Below are 12381 nucleotides of genomic sequence, written 5' to 3'. Positions count from 1 at the left end.
GGACTAGTTAATATAAAGGTATATTTGCCTTGATATATTGCCAGGCCACAATAATTGATATAATATTTCAGTATTTTATATCTATTTTCTCATTTATCCCTCACAGCAACATTGTGAGATAGGCGTTTTGTTATTATTGAGGTAAGGTAAGGTTATTATTCTGTTTATTTGAATGTTATTACATAGAAAACTCCTAGGAAAATAGTTATTTGTTGACAATGGTTAAAGTATCATTGTTTTAGAAATTAAACAGTAGGATGATAAATAATTTGATTAGTCTGTCTCCGGTAGGGACACATTGAATGATTTGATGTCATCAATTTCCTAATTATAAGTAGAAATCTTAGAGTGAGATGACCTGTGTTTGGCTGGCCAAAGACACAGTTATGGTTGTGTTTTCATATTGGGTCTGATGAAGGAAGAACTATGTATCAAGCAAATATGCATGTCCTCTTTAGATTAATGAAAAGGATAAAAGTTACTTTTTTTGGAAAAGCAAAGTTTATCATTCATTAATAAGATACGCAGTTCTATCCTGAAGCTCTGAATCTTCAAGGAAATTCATTTACATAAATACTTTTGGGCCAAAGGAATGTTTACAGCGGAAGAACTTTGACCATATTTTATCCTGTGCCCAACTTTGTCCTGAACACCCTGTTTGTTGAAGCTCAGCCTTTAATCCCTGATAAACAAAACCTTGGATTTAAAAAATGATGCTGTAGACGTAAGCCAAATCCTTAAATTATTGCTAGTTTGTGATCTTTAAAACTTTTTTAAATTAAAAAAAATTTGAGACCATGCATAATATTAAAATATAATAATTGTTATTCTAAAATTGGGATCAGCTTTATAGGCTTAAAAGATCATAGATTCAGAGCTGGAAGATATCTTCAAAATTATCCAGTCCAATACTTGTTTGTTTTTTAATTTTTAAATTAATTTTCTTTCAAAGGTAGAATCCTTCCTTTCCTGTCTCCCCACACCACCCCCATTGAGAAATCAAAAAATCATGTTTCAAACATGTATAGTTAAGCAAAACAAATGTGTATAAAATATATGTCTCAGTCTGTATCTATCCTCACCTTTTCATCTCTGTAAGGTTTCTTTATGAGTCCTTAGGAATTGTAGTTGCTCATTGTGTTGATCAAAATTCCCAAAGTTTCTTGTTTTACAATATTATTATTTTACAATATTATTATATAAATTGTTCTTCTGGTTCTGCTCACTTCACTTTGTATCAGTTCATATAAGTCTTCCCAGATTCTTCCTTGTAATCACCCACTTCATCATTTCTTACAGTATTATAATATTCTTTCACTTTCAAATACTTTAACTACTTCAGCCATTCCTCCAATTGATAGGCACCCTTTCCATTTCCGATTTTTTGCCACTGTGAAGCAGAGCTGCACAGATGGGTCTTTTTCATCTTTTTTTTTTTTTTTTTTGTCTTTTGGTGGTATAGGTATAGCAGTGGTGTCTGTGGAGCAAATGGTATAGATAATTTAATAATTTTGTAAGCATAGTTCCAAATTCCTTTCCAAAATGACTGGACTGGTTCTCTACCAAAAATGCATTAATTACAGCCCCTCCAACATGTCATTTTTTCTCTCAACTTTGCCAATCTGATGGGTGTAAGATAGCACCTCAGAATTGTTTTAATGTGTATTTCTATAACAGTAATATAGAGCGTTTTTCTCAAGGTAATTGAGAGCTACATCTCTGCCTCTGACAACTGCCTGTTCATATCCTTTTGTATGTCAGTCGGTTGGCAAATGGCTTTTATTCTTAAAATTTTGAGTCCATTCCCTATATATCTTAGAAATGAGACCTTTATCAAACTTTTTGTTTTGTTTACCTGATTTACCTGCTTCTTATCTGATTTTAGCTGCATTGGTTTTGTTTCTGCTGAAACATATATTTTATGAAATCAAAAATGTCTGTTTTAGCTTCTGTGATCCACAATGTTTCCTGTTTGATCATGAATTCTTCCCCCAGCCATTGATGTGGTAGTTACTTCTTTGCTCCCCTGATTGGTTCTATCACCATTTATTTCTAAGTCAGTTGGAGCTTACATATAATAGGATTGGAGATATGCATCTATATCTAATTTCTTCCAGAGTATTTTCCAATTTTCCCAATAGTTTTTGTCAAATATTGAGTTCTTGCTCCAACAGCTAGGATCTTTGAATTTGTCAAATATTGTATACCTAATCAATTCCACTGATAGATTTGACCAGTAAATCCATCTGGTCCTGGGATTATTTTTTTTTTGGAGTTTCATGTATAGATTGTAGAGTTTCTTTTTCTAAGATAGGGTTATTTCAGTCCCCTCTTTTCTATTCTATTAATCTGGTGTGAATATGGGTGTGTAGGGGGTTGCACGTTGCCAACTTTATTGGCCTGTAATTGGGCAAAACATTTCCTTTTGTTTCCTTTCATTGGTTGTGAGTTCATCTTTTTTCATTTTGTGATAGTGATAATTTGGTTTTCTTTCTTTAAAATTAAATTAGATTAGGTTATATATTTTTTTCAAAAACAAAAAAGAAAGAAAAGGACCAAAGCAGCTTTTCATCTTATTGATTCTTTTTTTTTTTTGCTTTCAATTTTGTTCATTTTTGTTTTACTTTTAGGATTTCTATTTCAGTGTTTAGTTAGGGTTTTTTAATTTGTTGCTCTTTGAGTCTGCTGATCTTTCTCTCTTTTATTGGTAAGGTGTTTAGACACAAGTTTTTCTGTAAAGATTACTTTGGTTGAATCCTCAAAATTTTAGTACTTGTGTCATTATTATCTTTAATGAAATTATTGATTGTTTTTCTGATTTGATCTTTGACCCACCACTTCTTTAGAATTTTAGTCTCCTATTAAGTTTTAATTTTTTCTAAAACAGCCCTTTATTGAATATAACTTTTATTGCATTATGTTTGGAAATGATGTATAATATTCCTGGTTTTCTGCATTTGTATTTGAAATTTCATATCCTAATAGACTTTTTTTATGACAGTGCATTATACAGCTGAAGATTATGTATACTGCTTTCTGTACTTATTTAGCAGTCTCCAAAAGATCTAACATATCCAAGTTTTTAAAATTCTACTCCCATTCTTCTTTTCTGTTTTTTTTTTTAATTAGATGTATCTAGGTCTGAGAGAGTTAAATTGAGGTCTTTTACTGTTATAGTTTTATGGTCTATTTCTCATAACTCATTTAAGTTGTCCTTTGATTACTAGGTACTGTGTTATTTGGTTACTTATATATTAATTCATTTTCTATGGTACCTTTCAGTAAAATATGGTTTCTCTGTTTATCTCTTTAATTAAGTCTTTTGTTTTGTTGCTTTGCCTGAGATCATGATTGCTACCCCTGCCTTTTCTACTTTAGCTCAAAAAGCAGATTCTGCTCCAGCTTGGTGTATCTTTCTATTTCAAATATGTTTCCTCTGAGCATTCCGGTTTCTAATCCATTCTGCTATCCCCCTTCCATTTTGTGGATTAGTTTGTCCCATTTACATTTACAGTTTTGATTGGTATTTGTATAAATCATTTCATCCTATCCTGTCACACTTCTTTCTCTTTGTGGCTTGCCCCTTCTTTAAAAAGAAAAAGATTGTGAGCAAGAAGGTGTGAGTGAGCCTAGTATTAATGCTCCAAGTTTGCTGTGATCTGCTTGTTTCCCTGTCTCTCTTTTCCCCCTGCAGTGTCCAATAACAGTTTCTTATCCTTTTAAAATTTTCTTTTATGCTCCTCTTTGAATTCCACGCTCCTAAATTAGGTTTTATTTTACTTCGCACTAATCTCTCACTTAATCTAATTCCTCTTTATTCTTTTCTCTCACTTCTCCTCTTTCCTCGTTGATTAAATGTATTTCTGTACCTAATTCTACGTACATGTATTTTTCTCTCTTGAGCAGTTCAGAAGAGAGAAAGATTGCTTATATCCCCCCATCTCCCTTGCTTTTATAGATTTCTGCTTAACGCACCCCAATTAGGTAAGGTACTTTTCTCCTTCTTCCGTTTTCTTTTCTTTCTCCATTGCATTCTTCTCCCTTTCCATTTTCCTTTTAAGATGATCTGAACAAAACCAAACCACTTCCTAGCCCTCTGTTTAATTAGACTCTTTTTATGACCCCTGATGATATTAGTTTGAAGTGACACATGTATCATCCCCCCATATTAGAATGTAAACAGTTTATCCTTCCTTGCTCCCTTGTGATCATTCATGCTTACCTTTTTATATTTCCCTGAATGCCTATGTTTATGTTTCAAAGTTTTTACCTAGTTCTGGTCTTTTCGCCAAGAATGCTGGGAAGGCCTGAATTTTATTGAAAGTCCATATTTTCCCCTATTGGATTATGCAAAATTTTGTTGGATGAGTTATTCTTGGCTGTAAACCAGTGTCTTTTGCCTTCTAGAACATTGTATTCCAAGTTATCCACTCCTTTATAATGGTGCCTGCTAAATTACGTGTGGTCCTGACTGTTTACATTCTAATATGGGGGGACAGTGGAACGCATGGTAGTAGTGGCATACATGAGATTGCAGGTATATTTGGTGTCACAGGAACTGGATTTCAACCCTTTTTCAGATGTTTATTCCCTGTGTGTCTGTGGGCAAGTCACTTATCTTCGGGTCAATTCCAGCCACAAAATAGACTTGATAATTTTGAAGGTCTCTTCTAAGCTCTGTTCAGTGCTCCTGGGACATGATAGTGAAGCAAGTTGCATGTTATTATTTCTGCTGAATTTCTATCTCTTGATCCTTAGTAGAGAGCATGAGGCCTCTCTCTGTGCCTTGAAAACCATGTGAAATGTTAACACCTGTAAACAAATTCTGTCCCCTGCTCCTTTCCTACAAAATATTCTTCCAGCTATTTTGTCATAGTGTGTTAACTTCTAAGATCTTCTGGAATAGTAAAGATAGATAATCTTTAAGACAATCTGATATTTTTTGAGGTGACAGCTTATAGAACGAACTTTTTAATTAATGCTTTTTATTTTTGTGAATTGATAAGCAACTGTCTAATGCCTGAACTGTTTTAAAAATATATGCTTACATTTGATGAGAAAATAAATATTTGAATTTTAACAAGCACCTTAGAATTAGAAATTGAGAATCATGAATTCAGTTAGTTTCTGCCAACAGTATCCTCAAGTTTTTTTGGTGGGAGGTGGGATGGGGATTTATTTTGAGTGCAGGATAGCTTTTATTTCACCCCTCAGAAATTGCAAAATTAGTGAAGATAGTTCTGAAGGAAGCACAGATAGTAGAGTTTTGAATGTAATATATAGAATTTATTATACATTAAAAAAACACCAAGTGATATAAATAGAAATTCACAATTTCATATGCATTTCTCTATAAACTTGCATATAACTTTAAGGATTTTAGGGTTTCATTAATTATCTCATTCACTTTACATTTCTTGAATACTTCATTTAAAGCCAAGTGTGAACTTAGGGCCCTGTTTCCTTGATCAATTACCTATACACATTGAGTAAGAGACCTGGTCATTCCCTAAGATAGCTTCTCAAACTTTATGGTCTCAGGACCCCTTCATACTTTTAGAAATTAATGAAGACTCCTCAGAGAGTTTTGTATTTATGTGGTCTTTACCAACTTAGTATTATTTTGAAAAAAATTTTGGCCTCTGGATCCCTGAAGTTCATAGACCCCGTTTTGAGAACCATTGCCCTCCTCTCCCTCTGTCTTTCAATACTGATATATTGGTACCCCCAAGCCAACCTCCACTCCCCCCACAACCTGTGCCCCACACACGTACGAATAGGAGATAGGGATTGTGTTGACCAGAGTCTATAGTCTTTCAGAGTTGTTTTTCTTTGTAGTGTTAGCCTTTAAATTTATTCCTGGCTCTGCTATTTCACTTCACATCAGTTTATACTACTTAGATTCACTGCAATCCTTTCATCATTTCTTGTGCTGCAGTGATATTCCATTACATTCCTATACTACAATTTGTTCAGCCATTCCCAATTTATAATCACTTCATGTCCAAGCCTTCTTGACCACTTCATTTTCAAAGAGGACCATGACATCAGGAAGGTGATGCCATGACTTTCAAGTGAATTGGATGAGGGAGGGCTCTGCAAAGACATCAGCCTCACTTTCTCCTCCTGAGTCATCTGGGTTCAGTGGCAAGATATAGATCAGGACAACTGGAGATGGCCCTCCCCACTTTCTTCCCCCTCTCCTTGCCCTCCCTCCCCATTCCTCTTTTCTCTCTACCCCTACACCTTTTTTATAACTCTCTTAATGCCTTTAACATCATTAAGATTATGAAAGGATACGTTTTTGTTCAACTCTTATCAGAATGTTTTTTTAAAATACGCACACATATGTATATAGACACAGCCTCTTCTAGTTGCTAAAAATATTACATTTCTAGGTTGTTTTTTAATTCTTATGTTTGTATTTCAAAATTACTATTAAGTGTTGGTCTTCTTATCAGAACATTTTCAAGGTCTTCTATTCCATTAAAAATCTATTTCCCCCACTTTTCTTGTAGTCTTAGATTTACAGGGTGTGATTTATTCTTGGTTGCAGGCCCATCTCATTTCCCTTATGGAATATTGTGTTCCAAACTCTCCTCTTTTGTATAGAGAAGTTTTTGCGTCTTATATGATCCTAGCAGTGATTCTTTAATATTTGAATTACTTCTTCCTCAGTGTTTAATGTATTTTTCCTTAGATACCTTGGTGCTCTGGATTTCGGTTATGTTATTTCTTGGATTTCTGAAACCTTCTGAGGTTTCTTTCATGAGGTAATTAGTGGATATTTTTTCCTATATTTTGCCTTCCAATTCTAATAAATATGGACAGTTTTTATTTATACTTTCTTGAAACAGTGTCTTATTTTATTATTTTAAGAAATCATTATTTTTAGATAATCCAATGATTGTTTTCTTGTAAGGTATCTCTTCTACCTTTTCTCCTGTTCAGTTTCTTTATATCAGATATCATACTTTTTCAGTTTTTAAAATAATCTTTTGATTGAGTTCTAATTTCTTATTAATCATAACTATTCATCCTAGTTTTCAGGGAGCCTGATACTTGACTTTTTATTCTCCTTCCAGTTGTTTCCTCCAGAGCTTTTATTTCATTTTTTTATCTCGTTTGTTCTATGTATTTGTGTCATCTTTTTGGAAAATAGTATTTTTTTTCCTTTGAGTCTTGGCTTCCAGTTGTTATAGAATTATTCTCTTTTTGGAAGAATTCTTTAGATTCACCAAAAAAAAAGAAATTGTGCTGGATCTTTTCTTTGATTTACTCATCTTTTCAGCTTTATTTCCTGAATTGTGGAATTCCTGTCAAGAGCGGGGCTCCACATTCTGCTATGGTCTTGGATGGGATGGTGAGCCTTACTTTCTCTCTAGAGTTCCTTAATTTCCTGTGCATATCTCCCTCTGCTAGTGTTAGGCCCTCCCAGATCACTGAGTTTCAGAGAATTGAATCTTTAGGGCCTCATTCTAATGCATCTCAGGATAACCTGCTATTGATGACTTGTTCTTTCTGCTGATTGTAGACTGGTCTGTACTGGTTGCTGCTGCTCCACCATGCTTCCATGAATCTAGGCTGTGACTTTCCCACTTTTGTACAGATATGTGTCTAGGGTCCTTTTCTGGTCCTACTGGGAAGCCGATGATTCATTTACCTTTGTTGACACTGTCTTTGTTGGTATCCTACTTTCATATCACCTGGAGGATGTTGGATGACTATTTTTTGGTAGTTCTAGGCAAAGAAGAAATCATTCTTGTTTCTTTTTTGGATTTCTTGATCACTATTCTTTCTAGCATGGATTTTGGAGTTTTATTGGAGTAGGTGTTTAGAAGTTGGCAGCTTGTTCAGACAGCTAACTTGACTGGAGGTAGATAAACGTACTTTGAAGAGGTTATGTCTAAATTCTTCATATGTAACATGCCTAGAATTTTCCTGCAGTATTGAGCCAATCTTTTAGCTTTCTTGAGCTTTGGTTTCCTCATCTGTAAGATTAGGAGGCTTCTGAAGTCCCCTTCTGTCTAGATCTATGATCCTATAGTCCTCCTCTTTATGGTCACATTATAATTTAAAATATGTATGTGTATATGTGTAGCTTCAATGCGATATTCACAGTGCCTACGGTGACTAAGAATATGCTGGCATAGTCCTGAATTGCAAAATATAACAGACTGTCCATAGAGAAGGCAGAAGAAAAACATTTATTCAGACACCAGAAAGCCAAATCCCAGCACCAGAAAGCCAAATCCCAACACCAGAAAACCAGATCCATCATAGTAACAAAGAAATTGATACACAATAACAATGCAGTGATCAACACCATCCCCAAGCCTTCCCCTGCTAGGCTTCTCACAAACCATCTCCCTTAAACAAAATCACAGACAAGCTCTCCCACTCACACTAGTTGCTACCTGCCCTTTCCCAGCTCTGACTAGTCTGACTAACTTCCTCTTAGCTCTCCTCCAGCTCTGCCTCTTCCTGTTCCACCCCTTTCTGTCCTACCTGTTTAGCAGGCTTCTCCCACCATAGGCTTCATATGATTCAAATTCATGTGACTTAGGTCACATAGGCCTATTAATGGATGAGAAAGATCTTCCCATTCCATTAAAAATACATTAACAATACAGTATGTATGTGTGTACATGCATACATATGTGTGTATATATACATATGTGTGTATATATGTATACATATATGTGTGTACACACAGAAAGAGAGCAAGAGAGAAATATCTTGTTTCACCCAAAACAAGCAAAGAAAAAAACTATTCCCATACTACTATAGCCTTGTGCTCACAACTATTTGCATGTAAAAAGTACCTTAAGAAACTAATAGTTTACTGTGTTCTCTTTTTGATCTGCTTGACCTGTTTCTGTGTATGTACACATACTTTTTTTTTTGTTTTAAAAATGTTTGTTGTAATTGTCAATGTTCTTTTAGTTCTGTTTGCTTTGTATTATTACAAGGTTTTCATTTTGTCTGTGTGTGTGTGTGTGTGTTTATAATTTTAATGGTACATATTTGGTTACCTTGAGAGCTTATCATTTATATAGTCATTCTCTAACCTTTGAAATATGTAATCTTGTTTTTCCTTGGTTTAATGAGAACATTTGTGGTTTTTTTAAAGTTTTAACATTTGTAACTTAATGCTACATAAAAGAGCATTTTCATATACAAATTAAATTAGAAAAAGAATTGTATATGAAAATGTAACTTACGTAGTTTGCTTTTCTTTTTAAATATATAAGTTCAGTATGTAACTTTTCAAAACTGTTCTTCCTGATTGTATCTTCTTTTCTTCTTTCTGTTCTTTTCATTGCAGTAAAAAAAAAAAATGCTTGAATGTTTCTCTTTTTCTTTTTTTTGTAACTCTACAGCTAACTTATTTCCCATTACTCCTTCAAATTAAAAAAAAGAAGAAACCAAAACTTTAGTAACAAATATTCATAGCCAAGCAAAACAAATTCAGTGGGAATGGTAAAGTGTGGCTTTAGGATTCAAGTAGATGCTTTTTAGCATCTGTGTAACATTTGTTTCATAAGCTTGTTACAGAGGTTATAGGTATTGTTACTATAGCTTTAAGAGTCAAATGGAATATTGTACAAAGGTAGTTTGGGGAGAATGATAAGGATCATTTGAGGGAAACTAAAGATAACTTTTTCTGATATAATTGGAGAGAATCTTGAGAAGACCAATAGAAAAATGATGGAGAAACCTTTTATTTTATTTTATTATTTTTTTATGGTATTTCTGGGGCAAGTTTCAAATAGTAGTTAGGCTTTTTTGTGGGAGACCCATAAGTTGTATAATTATGCTTTCCATTATGTTTTTATGTTGGTTTTTGATGTTTAATTAGATTTGGAATTTTGGTGATTCAGTGGCTTACGTTTATAGAGCTTTGATTTATAAAAAGATAATGCGACTGAATCGCAGTTGTGAAAATTCTCTATTTTTCTTTTCTAGATAATATGCATGTGTCATTAGCTGAGGCCTTGGAGGTTCGGGGAGGACCACTGCAAGAGGAAGAGATATGGGCTGTGTTGAGTCAAAGTGCAGAAAGTCTTCAGGAATTATTCAGAAAAGGTATTCTTTATTTATCAAAGTTTCAGATGTCATTGTTTTATTGCTATCATTTGTTTTTTTTCATTCCATTGTCATTTCTTTCCTTCTTATCTAACTGGACACTGAGTTGTAACAAATAAAAATGGTGAAGCAAAACCATCTGACAACATAACTAGGTTGGGTAGCTTAAACAGCAGTACTGTGCCTTTAGCGTTTACTGTTCTACTTAAAGGAAGCAAGTGAGTTTAATCATTTGTCAAACATAATTTGTTTCTATTTTTCTATTGATGATATATTGGGGGGTTGTATCATATTCATTTCCAAATATATGCCTCCCCTTCTACCCAGCAAGTCAATCATTCCTTCTAAAAGAGATTAAAAAAGAAAGAATACCCACAGTTCAGCAAAATTAACTGGCACATTTCATGTGTGACAACATATACAATTTTCCACATCAATTACCTTTTATCTCTACAAAAAGCATGAGAAACTCGAATTTCTCTTTTCTCTTCTTAGGTATTACTCAGAATTCCGGGTTTTTTGTCTTTGTCTTTTTGTTTACTTTGTTATATTCCTTGTGAATGTTGTTTTCTTTGTTCTTATTTTACTTTGCATCAGCTTATAAAAGTTTTTCCATGTCAAGCATATTTTGAGTAAATAATTTCAAGAACAATTATGAGACCAAGGATTAATCATCTTCATCCTATGACTGTAGAAATATGCAGTCCAACCTCTCTAGCTTTGCCTTGGAAAAGTCCTGAATCACAGAAACAATCTGGTATTTAACTGGCCCTTTAAGATTGTTTAAATGCTTTGCAATAACCTTGGGAAATGGGTATTATTATGATTATCTCTCTTTTATACATGAAAAAAACTGGGTTTTTTAAAATTTTTGGTCTTTGTGTCTCCAGCATGCACATGGCATGTAAGAGGTACTTAGTAAATATGAGTTGACTGACTGATTGAGGCAGACAGAAGGAGAGTGATTTGCTCTGGGTCTCATAACCTATAGTGTCAGAGGCTGAATTTAAAATTAAGCTTTTCTGACTCTAGATCCAGCATGCTGTCTACAATGCCACCTAGATGCTTCCCAGGAAGGCTTTTTATGTTTAACATTCCTGTATGTAGATGAGTGTGATGGAAAAGCTCAATAGAAAGTATAATCTTGGAAGTGGAATACAGTGTTTTCTAAGATTCTAAATGCAGTGTTGAAGTATGCCACATAAGTTTGGCATGTAAGGTAACTAAGTCTAGATGTTAGCATGGAATAGATACTTTTTTTAAATGCCAGGATTCACCAAGACCAGAACTAACTTGTGAATATGGTGTAAATTGAGCAGATCAGTAAACTTTTAGTCCAGGACTTCCTGGAGCAATGGGGGTCTCCAAGTTGGTAGATCCTACATCAAAAGGTCTCAGAGATTAATAATTCAGATCACATAAAATACTATCTTTAACCAGTGTAGGATACTCAAGACCCAAAAGTGGCAACAGAGTGGAAATACAGTGTGACTTGTGTTAGAGTGGATATACAAAAGCGCCTATACCCAGAGATGATAAAGCCTTATTGTGTATTATATAGTGTTTTATTGTTTACCAAGAGTTTTCACATACATCACAGATGTATGTGTATTCTCACAGAAATAGGAAGCAGGTTCTGGGAAGGATTAAGGCTTCTCCCAAACTTGAAAAAAGATCCAATATATATTCCTCAACTCATTTTGCAAATTACTTATTTTAAAGTGTCTATACTACATGTAAGGCACTAACCTACAGTGATATAAAAAGAAAACAATTGAATTGAGATTAGAGTTCAATAAATAATTCATTTTGAATCTGTGGGAATTGATGAGGTCACTGAGAAAGAGAAGAGAAGAGGAGCAAGAACAAAGCCATGATGAATACTTTTGTACTTTAGATGGGTGAGATGGAAGATGATCTTGCACTGGAGACTGTTATGTGGTCAGATATAGAGGAGGGAAACCAAGTCAGAGCCGGTGGGTGGAGAAGTCAAACAAAGAGAGATAATCAAGGTGGATTAACAGCGTCAGAGAAGTCAAGTGGAATGAGGACTGTGAAAATACCGTTGCATTTTATAGTTAAGAAATCATTGGTAACAATATCTAGAAAATTGCCATTTTAATGTGTGCTAAGTTCAGAATACAAAAAGAAAGGACTTTAAGAGCCCCCTGGACAGCAAGGATATCAAATCAATCAATATTTTAATTCAGTCTGTTAATTGAAGGACAAATACTGAAGCTGAGTACTTTGGCCACATACTGGGATGGGACTTACTGGAAAAGACCCAATGTT

General features: G+C 34.2%; 1 protein-coding gene across 10 annotated transcripts in view; it reads left to right on the top strand.

Moving 5' to 3' along the window:
• Nucleotides 1-12381, top strand: part of PTPN13 (protein tyrosine phosphatase non-receptor type 13) — a 212510-nt gene that overhangs the window by 29289 nt on the left and 170840 nt on the right. For all 10 annotated transcript variants that reach the window (XM_072622571.1, XM_072622572.1, XM_072622570.1 and 7 more), the window contains exon 2: nucleotides 9970-10089. In XM_072622571.1, coding sequence (XP_072478672.1) covers nucleotides 9970-10089 — 120 coding nt within the window. The remainder of the gene's footprint in view (nucleotides 1-9969; nucleotides 10090-12381) is intronic.

The sequence above is a fragment of the Notamacropus eugenii genome, chromosome 7, assembly GCF_028372415.1.
Source record: "Notamacropus eugenii isolate mMacEug1 chromosome 7, mMacEug1.pri_v2, whole genome shotgun sequence".
Taxonomy (NCBI): Eukaryota; Metazoa; Chordata; class Mammalia; order Diprotodontia; family Macropodidae; genus Notamacropus; species Notamacropus eugenii.
Note: the sequence above shows the minus strand (reverse complement) of the source record. Positions and strands in the feature narration are given on the sequence as shown.